This window comes from Haplochromis burtoni, unplaced genomic scaffold (genome assembly GCF_018398535.1).
Source record: "Haplochromis burtoni strain Fernald_Lab_line unplaced genomic scaffold, NCSU_Asbu1 Contig_131, whole genome shotgun sequence".
NCBI classification, from domain to species: Eukaryota; Metazoa; Chordata; class Actinopteri; order Cichliformes; family Cichlidae; genus Haplochromis; species Haplochromis burtoni.
Window position 1 is genome coordinate 374,400 of NW_024582492.1, and position 21,484 is coordinate 395,883.

The 21,484-nt window shown below is 38.9% G+C and overlaps 1 protein-coding gene across 2 annotated transcripts; it reads left to right on the forward strand.

Annotated features, from left to right (window-relative positions):
• The first annotated feature begins 1,138 nt into the window (after positions 1-1,138).
• tspan11 (tetraspanin 11) lies at positions 1,139-21,478 on the forward strand. 2 transcript variants are annotated; one of them, XM_005930265.3, is made up of 9 exons: positions 1,139-1,285; positions 4,145-4,252; positions 6,723-6,914; positions 9,335-9,409; positions 11,467-11,571; positions 11,983-12,141; positions 13,389-13,475; positions 14,428-14,549; positions 16,750-21,478. In XM_005930265.3, the coding sequence occupies exons 2-8, from the start codon at positions 4,166-4,168 to the stop codon at positions 14,503-14,505; spliced, it is 783 nt and encodes a 260-aa protein (XP_005930327.1). In that variant the 5' UTR covers positions 1,139-1,285; positions 4,145-4,165; the 3' UTR covers positions 14,506-14,549; positions 16,750-21,478. The 2 variants fall into 2 exon arrangements, with proteins under 2 accessions (XP_005930327.1, XP_005930328.1); XM_005930266.3 differs by lacking the exon at positions 14,428-14,549.
• The last annotated feature ends 6 nt before the right edge of the window (positions 21,479-21,484 follow it).

A 21,484-nucleotide genomic window follows, 5' to 3' on the forward strand; every position in this document is an offset into this window, starting at 1 on the left:
TGCAGCCACCATCTATTTCTAAAAGCTTGCAAGCACATTGAATTACTGAGGCGGAAATAGAGGAAACAGCCCACTGCAGAGTCTGTTTTGCTCAGAAAAGGATGCCTTGTTGTGATAAAGATTTATCATTACAATAAAAACTCATCACTGAACACACTGGTTGGACAGGGATGTAAAGCAACAGAAGTGACATAGGAGTAAGGTAGTTTTTATGTTGTTAACATTGATATAAGTGGGTACCAGAATTACCATGGTGTTTACCTTTTTTTTTACAGTTTTATCTCTTTATTTTTCCCTGCTTTTTTTGTATTCTTTGGTGATTAAATTATTGCTGAATTGTAAAAAGAAAACAAAAACGTCTAGACAATCAAATGAATGCTGATAGGCTCATTCCTGAAATACCAAATTTCCATTTTTCTCTTTGAGGTCACAGAGTTGGTCTGTTCAATAATTTCATAGTCAACTTCACATTATGAAGAGCAAATTGAAATGTGTTAAGTGGCATGACTAGAATTATTAATCAGATTTATCCAACTGTAGTAATAGAAATGAATAGAACCTGCATGCAAACAAGCCAATGTGCCAAGGCTATGCTCACAGTAAATTATGCTTTTTTGACTCTGTCTTTGGTTATTCATGCACACCCTATTGGAAAATTCTTCAGAGGGGTTGTGGTTACATTGTAACCAAGGTTATGCTGTTAATGGCACTGTGGTATTCAGACTACCTAGTGGTATTGAGTCAGTTCCTTCTCTGTCACTCCCTACTATGTGACACGGTTAACTACTGCAGCCTTCCTTGACTACCCGTTGCTATGCCTATTATGCAGATTTCTGTTACTACCCAGACTGTTTAATATTTTTACACAATCATACTTTTACTCGGCAGCAATATCTGTACCAACAAAGTAAATGATGTACTTTGTTTTATTTTGCGTGTGAGTAGAGAGGTCATTGTTGGAACTCACTGTAACCTACACTGTAAGTAATAATTGTTGTATTTGAAACATGGAGGCTATTTGTATTGATTCATTTTGTAGTTTTAGTGTCTACCTGCACATATATGGAGTTCATTTTATTACAATTTGTTACAAATCAATGTAATGAATTTTCTTGAAACTCGAAAATACGAGCTGCAAGCAAAAGCACCATCCGCACAGACTGTCGGACACCCTGAAAGCAACAAGCTTGACTGGACCGGACAAAACGCCCACTGCAGTGGTGCCGTAGACTCTGAGTAGACGGAGATAAACAAGGTCCTTTTTCCAGCCTTAAACGTCGGTCTGGTGAGTATGTGGTCAGATATAAGATGAAAACGCCTGTTTGTCTGTCTAACTGTGAGATAATGTGTTTAAACTTTGTCCTGCCATCGGCAACGCAGGTGGGACATTTATTTTTTCAGGATTTACAGGACAGCTATCTTGAAGAAGAGGGGGGGAAAGTTTGACTTACACAGAAAAGGACTTAAGTGTCTGTGTATTGATTCGTAGCTTGTGATGCTGGAGCACAACAGCGCAGGTTAAAGTCTAAAATGTCCGAGACCGGGCTTTTTTCTTTTTCTTTTTAAGGGGGACCCGTGTTCGTTTCCTCCTAATTCATCTGGACAGACTGTTAAAAGCAGGAAGGCCTTGTTAGGAAAGAGTTAACGGCCAGCTTAGGCACTCTAGGCACTCTAAAATCAGGCAAATTGTTTAATTTCATTTAAATTTTATTTGTCATTTAATAGTTTGCAGTAGGCACGAACACGGAAAGGAAATTGGCTGTATTTACAGGGGAGGTTAAAGGATATTTTGAAATTTGGGTTCATAAGGGGAACCAAGAGGATAAGGGGGGCATGGGGAATACTATGTTAAAAGTAAACCTCAGGGTGTTTTTGTTTTTTTTGTTTTTTTTGTAGTGTTCTGTGCCCCACTACAGATTGCATTACAGTAAAAAGTGGAACTGCACAAGATTCTCTTTTCCACTAGCACCTACTTGGCTTGATTTTCCTCTGCTCTACTCTGTTCAATTTTTGTCATTTTCCATTGCAATTGGCAGGCTGAACCTAGGGCTAGTTGCAAATCTATGGCAGGGCTTACACATATAGAACATGCATGACTTTGGACTCTGGGAGGAATGCAAAGTATTGGGAGAGAATGCATAATTGCATGGGAAGAACATGTAAACATTAGACACAGTTTGGCCCCAGCCAGCCAATGGATTCAAACCCAGGACCTCCTTACTGTGAAATAAAATAGGAAATAAAATCAGTTACTCAATCAAATTAATAAGAAGCTCACTGAGCACAGATACTGGTTGTGTCTGAACCACACTGGGCTGGACTGAAGAAGCTGGACTACATGGTGGTTCAAAGGCACTCATTTGTGCTGTTCCCAACCCTGTCTCTTTGTCTGCTCTTTGGGTTTTATACACCCTGCTTGCTCTCTCTGCCATCTCCACATCATCTGCCTCTTACTCCTCCTCTTCTTCATCCGACTCTCCCACCACTGCTCTCTACTCCCTCACCTACAGCTCTTTGTTCTCACTTGAAGCTTTGTCTCCTGAAAAAAAGATGACAAACCTTAAGGAAAAGTTAAGGATAACCTCAATAACTTACCTCACTGTCACTGTCATCAGTCAGTAGTGAGATTCCTGGACTTACAGAAAGTTTATAGCCTCCTCCAGGGTATATAAATGTGGATGCTTCGCACCCAGTAAACAGAGATCTTGTAGACTATACTTAGTACAGATGAACACCAGGGACTGGGTAAATTATCATAAAAGATTTATTTGATGGAAACCTGTTTTTTTTAATTTATTTTTTATTCCCTTTTTAAAAATTTATATTTATACAGTTTTCTCCATTGCCATTGAAAGAGTGGTTTATTTTCCACAAACCTTGTCTTTATACTGCCACAGTCGCCCCCTACTGGCCAAAAAAACAATTAAATAAAAAGAAAGAATAGTAATGTTAACACTTCTGCACTGGGTTTACTTATCAGGTCTGGAACCTTCTCTCACCTTCTATACAATGGACCCATTTCAGAAGCATATACATTATGTTGATCAATAATAGTTATTGACTCAGCAACTCAGCCGTATATAATTTTCTTGTTATGCTGCTGAGAAGCAAATAGTCTATAGAATAATTTATTAATACATTTAAATGAATTATTAAAAAACAAAATCTGCAAGGTAACTGCTTATTGAAACTTCAAAATAAAACTTGATTCACTGCTATTTATAGACACACCTATGCTTTTTTTCATCATTTTTATGTTTACTTTTTCTGTTCTTCATATATTAGTCACAAATGCTTTAGAGAGAGAGCATTGTTGCTCCACAACATGTCAGATAAAATCTAAAAACAAGGCAATTAAGGTAAATTATCAAAAGATAACTGAAGTATTGTAGAAAATGCTGTAGATATTTCAGATGAAACCCCATTCCCATTTACTGTTTATGAGTGAAGGTAGATGGAATATCTCAAAGCCTGAATGAAGTGGAAAATTTCATGCATGGAGAGACAATTTTTCCTTTCGTTTTCCTTCTTCCTTTGTAGACAAGCTGACCCTTTAGCAAGCTTACTAGCTTGCGTGTTTACCTTATTCATTTTCATCCCCAACAAATGATTTATTCATCACTTTTCCTCTCAGATCTACACCTACAGTATTATGTGTATTATTCCTGAGCCGGCAGACAGAAAAGCTGCAACATTTTCTTTTATGCTCTGTCCGCTGAAGGATGCTATTTAGATCAATTGTATAGGTCTAAGTGCTTTCCACACCCACGGCCTTTTATTTACAGGGCCAAGACTAGAAGCTCAATTAATGATTCATAGGGACATGTCCTAGTGATAATTCAAAGATGTGGTTTGTGATATAACAAAAGCATGTCATATTGGGGCCTTGGATGCTGCATCACTAAACAACTAGTAATATGTCGTGCAGTGAGAAGTCTGCACATGGGAGTTATGTGCAGCTGGATAAGTGTAAATGTGTGAACAATACTTGTTTAGCTATTTTTGGGTAAAGGAAGGAATGTAAATGCTAAAAACACATCTAAAGAAAACTATAGTAAGATTTTTTTTTTTTATTGTGATACATTTTTTAGCAGTACTTTGCAGGAAAATGTAATGTTTCCAACAAACAAATCTGCACTTATAGAATTCAACTGAAGACAAAAAGATGTCGGTGGGTTATAAAGATGACCAGAACGACTGGGTGACCGTGTGCCTCAAGTACCTGCTCTTTGTTTTCAACTTTCTCTTCTGGGTAAGTGGCTAGTAATCCTCATTTCAAGTAATGTGTACTCACAGAGACCTCACCACAATAACTGAGCTTTACATTTAACGTCCTGGTGAATTGGATCGTCATTGACAACATCAGTAGCAACTCTGTAAAACTGTCTGTGTTCCTTTAAAACTGCTTTTTTTTAGAGACATTGCTCATACAGAGCCACATAGAAATAGGAACAGGATTAAGGAAAGTTTTCAGTCTTCCTAGGCTAAGCTATGGACTGAGTTCAAAGTGAGTCATAGATTATTTAGGGCTTGTCAGTGTATTCTGGCCACACAGTGTATTAAACCTGCTCTCTTGCACCACACTTTATGCTGCTAAAGCTCCGCTCTCTTACAGCATCAGTGCAGAGTCTTTGGGCTTACAGAGTCAAAAAAGAAGATTTTGAGGAGCGAGAGACAGATCCGTAAGTGGGAGAGGTTAGAAAGAGAAAAGGGATCAAGCTTTAGCTTTAGGCCTCTATTAAATTCCCTGTCGCCACCTAACAACCAGTCTCTTGAGGAAAAATAGTATCATTTTCCTCTGAAGGCTGTCCTCCATCTCGCAACACTTTTTTCTAAGAGGGCATTTTTGTCCACCCCCTACACAAATTAATCATAGGCGGGGGAGCAGTGCATACTCTGTGAGGATGAACTGGCATTGGCCATTTCTGTTTTTCACTTTCTTAGCACATTACTTTTAAAAGAGAGTGCATCATCTAGGGATTTCTCATTTGTCCCTGTTTTTCACGGCGCTGTTATTGGCAGTCATCAAAAACACAGATATCATTAGTTAAAGCAAAATTGAATAAAGTAATGTTTGACATGTGCTCAGAAAAGAATCCAGCTGATGTGATTAATGCCCGGTTAAAGCATGATTGTTTGGTTAATTGAGGGTAGAATGAAATATAGATTTGGCAGTATATTGTAGTGTTTCCCCTTCCCCTCCAAATTTGACTTGCCAGAGACTTTTTCAATTGATTTTTTTATATGTTATTTATTATATATGAATATATTACTAATGCAGTGTGTCAAGCCTTTCTGATGTAGGATATTTAGGACCGATAACGATATTTGGAGATTTTTAAATCTTTTATATCTCAGCCGATATTTTTTTCTTTTCTTTCAAAAATGGTAAACATGAACTGGTTTCCCTCACACATGTTAGGTACAGTTATTTATGAGTCCTTACTAAGATAATATACCAATGCAGTTTAAAAATAATCTTGATTTATTGACATAATCTTAGATTATTAATTTACGCTGTCTGGTGGACAAGTACACTCTGATGGTGAAACTATGTAGCATCCATACTCAACATGGGTGAAGGTTGTTCCTCCTGTCTCTGCTTTTCTTGTTTAATTATCATCTATTGACGGCTACAAACGTCGGTACTGATATATCGGCAAATAGCTACTCTGTGATCCCCTCACACGATCGCGTGAACCACACCCTGATGCCATTTTACTCTGCCTCCTCCTTGTCAGTTACAGCTGAGGATGGTGTGATTGTGTTTTCAGCTTTCTGCTTTCTTCAAACCTTGCACAGATTTCCACCTGGACTCAAGAATGAACTGATTAGATTTTTGTGGTAAAACATTTCTGGCAACATTTCAAGTTACGTAAGATGTTTATGGTTAAGTCTGGATAGACATGGATGTGCAGCTTCACTACTTGGCAGATACTAAGGCGGTAATTTTATTTTGAGCAGTGATAGTACAGAGATATGAGAACAGTATTGGGAACTACTTTCAGAAAAAGTGATAGCTAACTTAAAAAAATGTAATTCAGTGGAACTTAATTGTTAGAAGAAATGTCTTTACAGTGTTAGAGAAGGGTGATTTCCCACTGGTTGGTCCTCGGTTGGATATGTGGTGTTGTGAGTAAGAGGTCCTTCCTTCTAAAGGAAAGGGATGGGAGGATGAAGAAAGACTCTCTCAGGCATTTCCTATTTGCCCTCCTTTGAAACTTGCAAGATGAGAAAAAGAGATCAGGAAGCCACCCTGGATCAGTTACTCTGTATTGTTTCTAAGTAAGTGGTCATTATGCCCTGGCTTGATTGCAGACGTCTCACCACTCCTGTTAGTTGTTACGCATGGTCACTTTTCTCTGTTTTTCATTCTGTTTCCTCTTTTTTTTTTCTTGCCTCCTTTATGCCCTCTTCCTCTGTTCCATTTCCTTTTCTTTTTCTAAGTGACTCATCTAAAAGCTTTGAGTTCACTTTAAATTGATCACTTCCTGCCCTGAAAAATGTTTCGCTTGAATGTTACAGTACTTGTGTTTTGCTATTCTTTAATAATAAACTGACATGGTACACTTAGTTAAATTCAGTTACATTTCATATCTCGTGTGTTTTTTGTCTCTGTAGTATGACACTTCGTGCTGCACTAAACATTTTTATTTATGTTTTTATTCAGATGTCTTTTTAATCCTGTTACTTTTTCTCTGCTTCTCTTAATTCTTCTCCAGATGGGCGGAGCTGCTGTTCTGGGTGTGGGCGTCTGGACATTGGTGGCAAAGAGCGACTACTTGAGCCTACTGGCCTCCAGCACTTTTGCTGTGTCAGCATACACCCTCATCTTAGCTGGCAGCCTGGTGGTAGTTACAGGCTTTTTGGGCTGTTGTGCAGTCATCCGGGAGCAGAGAAGCTGTCTGTCCACGGTGAGAGACGAGAGAGTGATGGATGGGGGTTTCCGCTTAGGTCCAGGCATTTGTTTGTAGCTGTAAAGGTGTGGGTTAGGCTTACACTTAGGATTCAATGTAGTGTGTGTGTTTAAAATTAACCCGCACGTAGATCATAACTCAGAACTTACAAAAAATATATTTTGATGGCAAACACTCATGCTTTTGGAACAGTTACCAGTTTGTCATTTAAAGGTTTAGAGGAGTGTAGTTTTTTTTTTTTAGAATGAGCATGAGAGAGTTAATCATATATTTTTTTTTTCAAGGGTATTTTTGCTGTAATATAGGAGGTCAAAGTGCAGATGGTCAATGCAGGGCGTGAAAGTGTACATGGACAGTAATTTTGCTGTGATTTTACCAAAGAACATTGCATCTGGAAAACCTAAAAAATCTGTTTAATAATACTTATTAATGTAGAGTTTGAGCATTTTTGTCTTAATTTGCCATCCATCCAAGACGGCGAGTCGATATTTGCTAGTGGAGAATCCACTTTTTTATGTTGAAAGGTCACTTCCACTTAGCCAGCTAGCCCTTGCATTTCCCATCACGTTTTCCTTTCTTGTAGGCAGTTTGGGCCATTTTTTTTTTTTTTGCCATCCCTGGTCATTATTCAGCAGCTTAACAGTCTCTTGTGTTGTGGTCACACTGGCTTTATATGTCATTACGCCAAGGTTGCAGAGATGGAAAACACTCTTACAGTCCAAGACGACTGATTCGGACTCTGTCTGGTGAACGAGAATAGAATAATTCACTTAAGAAAGCATGGGTGTGCTTGCCTCCTCGTTGAGCACAGCAGTCCCACGCTGGCATAAATAGAATGTAACTGAATAGGGAAACACTGCAGAAGATAAATAATAAGTTATGTAATAACAGCCCTGATAGTCTACTGGTCCGTGGTTCTAGATTGTCCACTGTGAGAAGCTAGATGCTCGCCCACACGTACACAAATGTGGCAACATGCGATGGCGCTCATCCATGCTAAGCCTGGTCTAAGGTCTATCGCTAGATGTTGACGAATGACTCTGACGGGGCCCTCGCTGTCCTCATTATTTTACAGAGACAGGACCCAGTGGGAGAGAAGGAGGCGGGAGGTGAACGTTCTCTGCCGCAGGGCTATTTATAGGGTTGTCTATCTACTGGTGATGGATGGAGAGAGAAAGGGCCTTGCAGGAGTGAAGAGGTAGATGCGCGGAGGAAACGGAATCTGCGGTGCAGTTTGGTTCAACTGTTTTTTTGGTGCTATTTATAGATTTGTTTGGGAAGAATAATGAGTGATGCTAGCATGTACAGTAAGTGTTGTGTGCATAGAGAAGTGTGAAGTTGGCATTTTGTGTGGGTAGCAGGCACACAGAGACTGAAGTGCTTTTTTCGCAATCTTGTAACCAAGAGAGACGCAGAGCAGGCTGGGTTTCTGCTCAGCATCATTACTGCGATAGCTGCAAAACAAAAAAGAACATCTGTTTGTGCGTGTGTTAAATATTTCTTCCTTACAGCTGTTTGTTACCAATAGTTTTCAATCACTTTGTTTGGTGCATCTAGCAGGTTGTGCAATAGCATCTGTGTCTCCATAATGGTTCTGAGTTACGCTGTTGTTTTCCCCGCTCTGTGACAGCTGGTCCCTGTTAGGTGCGTGTTTATGTGTCTGTTTGTATATGGACTTGAATTATGTGGAATGAGCCATGTTTTGATGGGTGTACAAACCATCTGATGAACAATAAAAAAGTTGCGTTATTTAAGTGTGGGAAAGCTGGAGTTTTGATCTGCTCATTTTGCAGCAGTCTATCAAAGTACTCTCTGTGTGGGCAATCAGTTCGTCACACTGTTTGCATAACAGTACATACAACAGTGCTTGCCATTAAGAATGACGCTTACAGTTAAAGCCTCTGTTATTCTCATTTTTATTTTTTGCCTCAGCATCCATCTCATGTCTGATTCTTTTTCATTCTTGCAGAGGAAAACTAAACACAGTATTTGAGAGTAGCGCTCAAATACTAAGAAAACGCTAACATCAAATAATAATATTTGAGGATGACGCTCGAATACTGTGCTAATACTGTTTTGTTTTTTCTAAGATAATTTCAGACATCAGTTATGATAAATAGTGAAACTTTATTCTAGTAACGTGGGGAGCTCTGTAAAGATGCCCAGGAGAAATGGCTTTCTGCAGCCTGTCAAATTGCTTTCTGGTTGTCTCATTTCATGCAGGACTGCCATCTGCGTTTGAAGTGACAGATGCAGTGCGGTGACAGTTGATGAAAGTTTATATTGAGCCATCACAAGCGTGAGCAACTTGAGTTAGCAACCAGATACTTCAGGCGACTACTGAGCTAATGAGTGTTCAGTCAAATTTACTGAAATTCTTTTTTGCTCTCTCTTTCTGTCCCGTCTCTCATCCACAGTATTTCATCTGCCTCCTGTTTATCTTCTTGATCGAACTTGTGGCCGGAGTACTAGCTTATGTATACTACCAGAGGGTAAGTGGTCACTTTTTACTGGTTTAGCTGAGTGACGTTGTGCAGTGATGACCCAAGCTGCAGTTTATCCTTGTTGAAATAACTGCAGCAGCTAATCTATGCCTGCAGGCACGTGGGAAAATGAGGTTAAAAAAAACTTCTATCCAGATGATCATCATCAAACTAGTGTGTTGGGGCGTTTCTCATATCAATACACTACAGATGGGATAGCAGAGAGACTACTGGATATAGGAACCGTTTGTGATTTACTGGATGTTAATCATAATCATATTTTGGGTTTGAGTTATACATATTATGATTTTTTTTTCCCTTCTTGGTATATATCAAAGAGCAGGCGTTTTGCAAAGCAGATAAAGTTCTGCAAGAAAAGTTTGAACATTCAGATGTCAAGATGTCAGTGAGGAAACGGGGCAGAGGCTAAAAATAAACAGAACATATCTTTCTTTTTTCTTTTTTGAGCACTTGCTTGGCATTTGAAACATCTTTCAGGCTCACCTTTGACTAAGCTGCATTTTGTTAGTGTGCAGTTATGCTGCTGCTAGTATTAGATTGACCTGCGCTGAAGCAAAAATTACAGATTAGAAGTCAGGCTGTTGTGACAACTTGTGACTGGGAAAGGTAAGATAGGGGGGAAAAATTAGTAGTAAAAGCCAAAAAACAAAGGCTCATAGGCAAGAGATCATGGTGAATTAAACTGTAATTCACAAAATCTGTTTATTTGCTGACTCTTCCTACACCTACATGGAGTTAAACGGCCAGAATTTGCACATGGGTACATCTCATCTGCATTGGATATTATTATGTAGTCATTATTATTTGATGATTTGTTATCATTATTTCATTTATATTCACAAAATTTTTCATGATGATTACATCCACAAAACTGTAATAATGCATTATACATTATAAAGTCATTATATTGCTTGATGGTGACCTACTAGCGGTCTAAAATGACCCTTTGCAGCATTTAATAAAACTAAAGCATGGAAATGTAGCAGAGTGTCAAAGAAGACTTAAAAAAACAAGTAAAGAAGGAAAGAAAGAGAAGTAATTTTCAGTCTTTAGGCAACAAAACCTGGTTAAGTTGGTTAAACTACTTGGGTAAATTTTGTGAAAGAGGGTCAAAATGGTTTGTTTAGGTCTTTTCACTTATATCAGCTCAGACGTCAGCTGCAGTGATGATCCTTTAATTCATTTATATATTGCAGTTACAGGATCAACAGGGTGATGTTAGATTACTGTAGATGACGGCTGCCTACTATTTAAGAATGAATTCAGCTGTGCTTTTTGTGAATCAAGAGACTAATAATCTAATAAATTATAAATAATTGATAAATTATTCATTAAAAACAATTATCATAAAAGAAAATACAGTGACATCAGTATTGTAAAAATCAGAAGGGAACATTCGAGTAAGAGCGTGGAACCAAGCAGGAATAAAGGCTTTCTAAAGCAGCATCCTCAGTGATCCTCCTCTGATGACATGACTCTCTGAAGTGTATCTAACACATTAGATATTCTTGGCATTTAGTTATCGCCCAAACATCTGGCTGTCAGTCAGCTTCAGTCAGTGAGGGCTGCATAGGGCATCTTGTAATCTTTGGGCAGATTTATTGTGATGGAAGAGGGTTCAGTATGGGATAGAATCGCTTTAAAGATAAAGATTTGCATTGTTTCCTGCACCCTGTGTGAGTGTGAGAAAATATATCCAGACATCAAAGGCTGTATTCCTAGTCAATTTTTTTTAGTGTCTTGTTTATCTGTATTCTGCATCACAGCACTCCCCAATGCTACCAATCTATCATCCCCTTATCCTCTCCCTCACCTCCACACTATTTGCACTTACATATCACTTTTTTCAATGCCCTTCTTTGTAGACATCGCACGCGCAATCGTAAATTAAGCAGCCCGTGGGGGGGTTACCACAAAAACATTTGTTTTTACCCCAAAATGATCCCCTCCAACACACCCCTCCAGCCTTCCCACCTTCTCTGTTTCAAACACACTGTTTCTCACTGTGTATGCCTGCTGTCTCTCTCTTTGTTCCTCATTTCCAGCTGAGTGAGGAGCTGAAGCAGCATCTCAACCACACTATGACAGAGAACTACGCTCAGCCAGGAAAGGAGGCAGTCACATTTGCGGTTGACAATCTACAACAGGATGTATGAAATATATTTACAAACTCCTCTGGTGTCAAGTTTCTGTAAGATTGTATTTCACCCTCTTCAGCATGCGCGGTTAAGTATACTTGTACTTGTTATGAATTAATTTGATATATGAAGCTGAAAATTATGCTGACGTGGAGTAGAAGAAGAAATGGCTCATCACTCTGTGTATTCTATCTGGGTTTAGACAGAGCATTGTTCCAAAGATGACAAGTGGAACAGCCGGAGCGGAGCGAAAGTAGTCCCTGAGAGGAAAATTACTGCTGTGAAAATATATTTATATAGTGGCTTGATGTTAGGAATTTGTTTACACTAGATGATACATGAAACCATATTTTAATCAGAATGAGGGATATGGCCTCACACTGTGGAACTAAAGTCTGGGCTTTCCTTTTTCTGCGTCTCCAGTTCAAATGCTGTGGCAGCAACAATTCTCATGATTGGACTGTGAGCAAGTACCTTGTGTCAGGGCAAGCAGAAGGCAGGGCGGTACCTGACAGCTGCTGTAAGACCATCACACCTCACTGTGGAAAGAGGGACCACCCCTCCAACATCTACAAAGTGGAGGTCAGTGCAATAAATGCTTCTGGCAAAATGACAGCAGGCTTATTCAGCCTGCCTGTTGCGCAGCTACAACACAGATTGTGTTGTAGTTCCTCCTGTAGGTTCTATATCTTACAATAATCTTTTGTACAGTTTTGTGAAATGTGTTGCAACCTGGCTATATCCCTGACTTGAGTTATAAATATCAACTAAGTGCTTTTGCAATCAAAGATGAGTGATGATAGCCTAAAGACAGAAAAAAGAGATGGAAGCACTGAGTATACTAATAACTATGTGTAGGCAGTAATCAAAGGAAATCAGTGTTATCCAGTTGTTCAGGGTGATTGCTCATCTTCACAGTCCATTGTTTTTTTTGTTTTTTTTTTCTGGTTCATGCCATATTTGAAGAAATTAAACTGGTGTTTTATTCACTTCTGGTCTGTTGTAGCCAAACCATTTTCAAATATCTGAGGCTGATATTTCATTTCCTGAAATGAAAAGCATCCATCTACTTTCCTAACTGCTGCTGGGTTGCAAGGTCGACATAGGGGCAAAAGGCAGAGATAAACCTCAGTTCATGCCGTCAGATCTGTGGGCATTATTTTTGCCAACCTCCCAATTGTTTTTGGGAGGAAGCTGTGGCACCCAGAGGAAAGTCACAGGCTAAACATGCACAGAAATGCCCGAGCTGAGTAAGAGATTTGAACCAGGAACCTTCTTGCGTTGAGGCAACAGTGCCAGGCAGTGCAGCTCTGTGCAGCCCTGAGTGACTCACAAAACATGCCAGCAAACTTTCTTCTGATAGAATGAGCTCTAAGAAAAATGAATAAAAGATGAGGTTTTGAATGCTTATCCACGCTGCACAGGAGAGGCTCTTCTGCCTTCTCGTGTCAAATCACTCAGTTTCTTCTTATCCTTCACAATGTGCTACCTGCATCATGTGCAAAGACATAAGCATGAAGACATATCCTGAGAATTTAAATAAAATGGTTTGTGGATGATGACTGTATTTATGTTCACTTGTAGGTTTGGGATGATTTATTTATTCATTTTTACTGTGAGTGTTTTGAGCCCTGTAAATACACCTGAGGGAGTAAAGAGGGACTGAAAATGTACTTAAATAATCAAGAACATCCCAGATTCAGTAAAAATACACAACTTCTGAAGGATGTCTTGTTGCTTGCTGAAGCAGTTTAAACTATAGCTATGCAGAAATGCAGACAAAGCTTTCTTGTCTAACTAATAATCTAGTGTAAACTTTAACTCTGTAGGGTGGCTGCATCACTAAGCTGGAAAAGTTCCTTGCAGATCACCTATTGGTTATCGGTGCAGTGGGGATAGGAGTGGCCTGTCTGCAGGTAAGTAATATATACACCCAGTTCAGATGGTTGGTGAAGAAGCAGGATGCATTTCTACTGCCTTCTCCCTGAGCATACAGTGCTTTAAACAAGCCCAGTTGTTATCAGAAATGAGAAACTGCTTTTAGCTTTTGTGAGTGGAATGCTGCCCTTTGTTGAATTAAAAGAAGAAAAAAACTCCTATTACTGAATGTACCCTGGCAGGTCAGGATCCTCTAAATGGACACGTCTTTTCATCTCATCCGATTCTTTCTGTCATCATTATGAGTTTGGTCCTTCTACCTATTCAATTTAGTCTAAGATGGGCTTTTTAGTATTGCAGAGCCCGAGGATATTTTTTTTTTCCTCTTTTTATTGTTTTGCACTTTTCTACCAGCTAACCAAACTGTCTTACTGTAGCTGCAAACCACGTTTAAATTAACTTGAGGTCAACCTAGAACTAAACAAATTTCCACTTATTGTTTCCAGTGGTGTTTGTAAGACTGACAAGTCCACCACTTTACATACAGCTTAGTTTTAATTGGGCACCAGGGGACCGAGAATAAAGACATGAAGCCAGGATTTCACTGCCATAATTATAAAGACTGCAAAAAGCAAAAGATGAGATGACCAACCGTGCAGTCTCTGTGATGCTCACCGCTGTTGGTAAAAGGAATTTAAGCAGAGTCTCCATTAGCAGTGGCTAGAATATAAAGACTTTCTCACAAGAACCAAATGATCTGAAGGGACTTTGTCAAGCATTTAAATGAGGTGCTGAAAATATTGTGAATATATTGAATACATGACGTACACGGTGTAATTTTGTCACTTCTCACTCACATATTAGCATTTTTTCGTAATGTAGGCCGACTTTATGTCTCCTCTTTGTTAAATGTTCAGTCTGTCTTAATGTCGGTGTGCACTAATCTGTCTTTGGTGTGTTGTACTCTGTGTGTGTTTGTTATCACTATAGTTGGTCGGGGCACTCTTGACAGCCTGCTTTATCTATCTGCTCTATAAAGAAGAGGAAGAGGACTTTGGTGCATTGTAATTTGGCTCTAGAGCGCTGCTGGTTTAATCTAAACGAGAGGCAAGGTTGGAGGGCACTGTAGATATTTCATATTTGACTGCCTATTTGTCCTTGCGTGGCTTCCTGTTTTGTGTTAAATGCGAGACCTGCTGTCTGCATGTTTACTGGATTAACATGTTTAATTCGTCGTGAAGCATGCAGCGACTTTGCATTTGGCTGCGTTTTCCAGTTTGTTGCTATGCATTTTGTGATGATGTGTTGCTGTGGGTGATGAGGATGTGACAGCTTATTCAAATGCATCCTGAGGATAGCACGACTCACTTGCTTTTTCACTGTGCTTTGGTTCATAGTGTCATGATCTATAATTCGTGCAGCAACGCTTCCATCAATGTAGCACCTGCGCTGACAAGAAGTGGGGAAAACACCATAGGGACGGGTGTATTTACAGCATGTAGCAGTGCTTTGTTGTATATCCCTTGAATCCAAACATTAATGAGGCTTCACTATGGGTGTCGGGGAGTATATGGTATACAACAATACAAACTTAATCGAATATTTACAACAGTTAAACGCAGAAATTATTAACATGCTTACTTTTAATAGACTCTTTTTAAAAATTACAAACATTTACAGAGTAGCTGCTGCACTTATTACACCTATTTATTTAATATGCTGACACCTTCTATTACATTACCACTCAGAAAAAAAAAAGCATTAGTGTTGTTGCTATAGTTACTTGCAATCTAAAATAGACTGGGCTTTCATGAACATCATTGAATTGGGACTCAGAGTTGTTTGGGGGTGTCCAGATATCTGTTTTTGCCATCCCACGAGATGGCATGTTCCTGTCTCTAATGAGTTTACTTTTTAACACTGTTACATCATTGTTTTTTAGCGTCTTCTGAAATTAGGCCTCAAGAAAACTAAAAAAACAGTGTGGCTTTTTTCCTTTTTTTTTTTTTTTTTTTTTTCCTTCTCACCTTATGTTCCCTCAGCCAAAATGACTGCATCTTCTATCCTTGTGCATAACTGTCACTGATGGTTGAGACGAGAGAGAAAAACAAAACCTTGCTCGAGGAGAAATTATGAGTCAATATTAAATTCTGACTTCCTTGATCAGGCTTCCTCTGGAAGCTTTTAGAGGCACAGAAATGGAATCTGGACACTTGCCTATTTGGCCATCAAGCTTGTAGACCCAGCGGCTTTGGTCAGCTCCTGCTTCCCTTATTCTGCTTTGTTTTTAGACTTTTTGCTCGGTGCTGTGTAGTAGTAATTTTAGACATGCTCATTCCTTATTAGGAATTCGCTGCTGGTGAAATTCTATGCTGAGAAGGATGTTTACAACAGTCCAGCTGATAAAAGATGCAGATATGCTTCATTATGCCATGTTTGAATATTTAAGATGTAATGCACGTAATCGATATAATGTCTAGTTTGCTGATAGGCCAGTAGCAGTCACCAGTGACAATGTCTGTGCATCTCTTTTCTTCATACAGCTCTGTGTTTACACTGATGTCAGATATGACAGCAAATTTCTAAATGTAAAAAGCTTCATTTAAAATACTAGCACAATTGTTGTGGTCTGTTTTCCCTTATTATAGTGATATTTTTGGAAGCCTTTTATTTATTATTATTATTTAAATTTATTTTGGGACTAATATTACTGGTCGGTATAGACATTTATTGGTTTCGACATTTATATTAGCCGATAAATGAAAGTTTAAAATCTTAAGAAGATACGAGAGAAACACCCTTCAACCATGTTATGACTGATATTGCATAGTTTCTCCAGCACGGGGCAGTCTACAAATTCCCTGTTGACAACACAATAGTTTGTAACTCAATAAAAACACAACCAGCTGAACCAAGCAGAGACAGGGAGACGATAAATTAGTAAATAAATAAGTACACAAAACAATTTTGGGGGTAATCTGTTTGTTTTGTGTGTCTGAGTAAAATAAAAAGGTCCCCAGAGCTTTTGCAAAGAGGAAAAACAGTATATTGAGATGTAAGAGCATTAATCTGTTTTTTCACTTCACCCAGCTTTATATAGTTTGTTTATGGAAGCCTGTGCGCACATGTTTTGGTGAAATATTGGCTGCTTGACTCCTGACACCACCTAGTAACCAGCTTCATACTTTCCAGCAGTCTCTAACTCCTTCACCTTTAAACCTTCTCTGCCCCACAGTCAGTAGCATTTAAGCTTCCTGCAGTTTTCCATGGCGACTAAACTGCAGTCTGTGACCTAACACTTCCTGTTTTCAGATATGTGGAATGGTGTTCACCTGCTGCTTGTACAGAAGGATCAAGATGGACCCTTACTGAGCACAACGTGACCCCTGCACACCACCTTCAACAGATGGAGCATGACCTGCTGACACCTAACCAAACTTTAAATCCCTGCATTGTGATCTGATGATCTAAGCGTTGGACACACACGATAGAAACTCAGGCTCATGAGTTTCTGTTACCTGGTCTAGGCTGGATGTTTTTTGCATGCTTTAATTTGAACATGACTTAAAAAAGGGAAAGACTTAAGTTGTGTGGTATTCTATGCAACTCATGAGGGTGCGAATTTAATTGTTTTTAATTAGGAGATTTATATAGGAGTGTTTCGATAATTCCAAGTCGAATCGGCTGAGTAAGAGCACAGAGTACAAAGAAAGAAAGTTATGTGTGTGTTTCTGTCTTTTGTAAACACAATGTGCCTCTTACATAATTCTACTGGTAAATAATTATGTATAAATTCAGTGCCTGAAGTCTTGAAAGTGAGCTGTCAATACACTGTGATAAACCGCAGCAAATGAACGGAGTCATGTTTATATTTGTAGCTTTGTCTTTAATTCTAACACGTTGGCTGAGTGATGGTAATCAAAATAAACTTTGCAGTATCAATAATGCTCATATGTATGGCTACAAAGAAGAAAAAACTATTTTATTCCATTTAAGAAAGTGATAATTTTCTGTAAACGCTGCTAAATCTCTGAATTTAGAGCTCCATCTAGTGGTCAGCATAGGTAACTTGATTTGAGGATGGTAAATGTAACTGTTCATCTTTTGTGAACTTTAAGCTTTTAATACTGCTGATATTAATAGTATAATATTAATTAATATTGCTGATTGTTTTTGGTTTTTATATGCCGTTCCTCACTTCAGACGCCAATCCCCCCCCCAGTGGCTTTACAGTGATGAATATGAGTGATCTGTGAATCAAATTGAATACAGTTCCCCCTGTTTTTGCTGCCTATTATATGCCTTGCTACCTTATTATTATTTTTTTTTTCCTTGTCTTTGTTATATAGCCACCATAATATAGGTGTTTTAGTTGCTAAACAGTGGAAAATGGCTGTCTCTCTTTCAGGCTATTTAAATCTTCTACCAAAATATGACGCCATTCTCAGCACTCCACCTTCTGTAAAGGGACCTTGCAGGATTTGAGAAACCCTTTTGGAATTGCTAGACTTTCACAATTAATATTCTTAAACTGGTTTCAGCTATTCCAGTCATAGCTATAGGCCAAGACAATTTGACAAGACTAATAATGGACAAATAGTTATGTAAAAATAGTCCCAGCTTTTCATGCATTCTCTGTATGAACAACGGCTCGAGGACAGACGGAACTTTTTATTCACGCTGTGTGGACCTTTTACTGAGTGCTTGCAGGTGTTTGCCTGAACTCAACTTCATTACAATAACACACAAATCTCATTGTCTTCTGAACCTCCGTCCTCTGTGATTGCTCACACCATGCACACTGGATCAGCATGAGAAGGGGAGCAGTAATTGCTCTCTAAACGACTCTGCCACATATTTCTCTTCAGGTGTATAGAATATTAAACCTATTGACTAACCGTTCACCAGAAAATATATTTTGTAATATAATATTATACAGCTCCGGCACATGTTTTATTCATGTTCAGGACAATTTGAACAACGGTGAAATTTAATATTGGGCCACCGTTGGTACTTCTGGAACAGCTTGACTTAACAGCTGTCTTCAGGTCATGAGACATCATGTCAATTAGATGAAGGCCATAAATCTGACCTCACCATCCCATAACCTGAATTTCATTCATTTTTTTTTAGATTTTTTTGGGTGATTTATTTATGCGCTTTTGGTATTACCCAACTTTTCCTATGCTCAGGTTATGGGCTGCTGCCTCCATTATGATGCATAACAGCTGGAAATAAGTTCTGGTGTTGTTGTGCGGCTTTTTTCTCTTTGTCGTGCCGTCTCTCCCAAAAAATTCAACTATCATTTCATCTGTCTGTTGTGGATTATCCAGCTGGTGTTCAGAAATTCTTTTATAGGCTCTTTCTGCTGTATGAATCATAATGTCTTTTTTCTACCCTCCAAGGTTTGTTGAAAGTTGTCAAAAATTAAAGGAATGGCGTGTCTGGAACTAACACTTCTTTTCTCATGTCCTTAACTAAAACACCTGACTCCAAGTAACTTTTGGACAAGTCAGGAGAAGAGGTATTTACTGTAGCACTTTAAGTAAATTCGATTATCCTTGTCTAAAAGTGAAGATGAGAAATTAAAGGACAAATCCTGAAGATTTCAATAGTTCATAAACTTTTTTCCCCCCCTACTTGTATGTTGTTTTCCTGATTAAAATTTTGGATGCTTATATATGTAACTGGTTGTTGATGATATGACACTGGCACGTGCTTCAACTACTGACTGTTTTCTTTGAAATGTGGCTCTAGAACTCAAAAATAAATGTTTAAATGTTGCATTTAAACAACTGTGTTGTATTCATAAAAGGGTAATATTAACACTCTGTTTGGACAGATGCCTATGATGCTGTGATTCCAGCTTTGTGTTAGTTGATGTGATTAATTAGTAATTTGTTATTTATCTAGACCAGAATCATACGTTTATCCCAGAGAAATCTATCATTTTTGCAGCATATGTTTGAATTACACCATATGCATATATCCAAGAAAAACGTAAGCTTAGGTAAAAGTAAAAGAAAATCCACTAGAGGGAGACAAAGATTTATCATTTGAAGAGATGCAAACTTGCACAACTTAGTGTTGACCCGACTGAACCCTTTTGGTTTTGCCATATGTTCAGAGTGGCTTTCTCACACATCAGTAGATACTGCTACCTGACTCACTTCTAGTCTTTGAAAAGATTGTTTTGACAGGACCTCAGAAATCTGCCAAGTTGGAACTAACACATTTGATGTAAACTGCAGGTCTCTTTTGTGCGTTAACCACTGATTGAATTGCAAACTCTGATACCCGTGAGAACTAAACACTGCTCGGCTACTTACTGTAACAGATGAGCACAAACAGTGCCTGCTGATTATACACACATCAAATTCACTTTACTCTTCAATTAATCTTCTCATTATGGTTTTACAGCCATGGTTTTGGGCGGTTTTGTAATCTTGTCCCTTTGTATTTAATCTGTGCATTGTAGTAAATAAAGAGTCAAAGTCTTGCAAGATAATGTGAGCTGGATGGACATCTTACTTTGTATATAATGTGTGAGCTCAAGTACGAGTGCAGTGGGAAAGCTTTTGTTACGTGTGGGGTCTTCCACAATTCCACATCGGAAAAATCTCGTAGCGTTCCCAGCTGAAACCGCATTTATTTGCGGCGCAGCACTTGTGCATGTCTGTGTGGTTTTAGGCTATTGTTGAGGAAAAATCTCCATATCTTAAAGAACTGTGCCATGCACATAGGATATTTGTGCGTTATTGTTTGTGCTATATTGCTGCCATATGCTCAAGCTCTTTGTCTTTGAGGCACCAGCTTCCCCCTTTCTCTTCGTTGCCCTGCTCCAGATTACTTACAAGACGCTGCGCCAGTTCAGGGCGATCTATCATTGTCACCCATTTAGGAAAAAAGTTTTAAAAAGAGTTTGGATGTTCTCCAACATTTTGGCTTCGGCGAGCCTATAGAAAGTGTCAGTCCCTTTGTCTTCATCAACTATAGGAGGGTGGCTCTCATTTCCTGCAAATGTCACACATGCTACAATGTAGAGACACTGACAAGACAGAAACACACGTGCACGCACACAACCAAGAGGCTATACGCATTAGCATGCCGTCTGTACCCTTTGCCAGAAAACACCCATGAGGGAGAATTGGGAGCAGCTGGAGATTCACCACTCCCCATGTGTTGAGGCCTCTTTGCAACACAAGGACAAATACACACTGCTTATATCCTCTCTACCTATCACATTGTAGCCATAGGGATGATATTTCAGCAAGACGTCTTAAAGTTACCTAAGAACACATGTTGCAGTCTCATTTATCAGTGGACCATGAATGCGTGTTTGCATGTACAAGGTAACACTGAAATACTGGCAGTGTTGCTCACAGAAGAGCATGTGCACCCTTGCAAATTAGCCTGACAGCACACATTTAACATTTCTTAGGATGCAAGGTATTTGTTGAGCACTCATAAAAAAAATAATTTAAAAAAAATCTGGTGCAACCACTTTTGCCTCAAGAAATACACCTGTGTTCAATATGTGCAGAAATACTTAGTTGTGGTAATTAAATGCTGTGGTCCTTTTAGCATAATAGATGTACACAGAAAGAACTTCTGTAACACATTTTGTGTTCACTGGAACATCCCCAAAGGTCTGGTTAGAGATTTGTTTTTCCTGAGGACCGTAAGCATTTTCTGATGAAGTAAAACTGAGATTGTGCTTTTGTGCAAGGCCTGGTCTTTAAAGACTAAAAAGAAAACCTGAAATGATTAAGACTCAGGTCAGAGTAAGACACACTGCTAAAAAGTTCAATCAAGGGGTGTGAAAGTCCTCAGTTATCTGCACACAAGGAGAATGCAGTATTCACAGACCGTATCTTGTCTGTAACAACAAAGTCCCAAAGAGCGATCATCTTACAGCTTAACACATCTCAGCATGGTGTGCAGTGTGTCCTTAAAAAATTTGAGGGAACTTGAAAAATCTATGTACAGGAACAGCATGTGAAAGTCATGTCCTGAAAAAGTGTGTGTGTGTGTGTGTGTGTGTGTG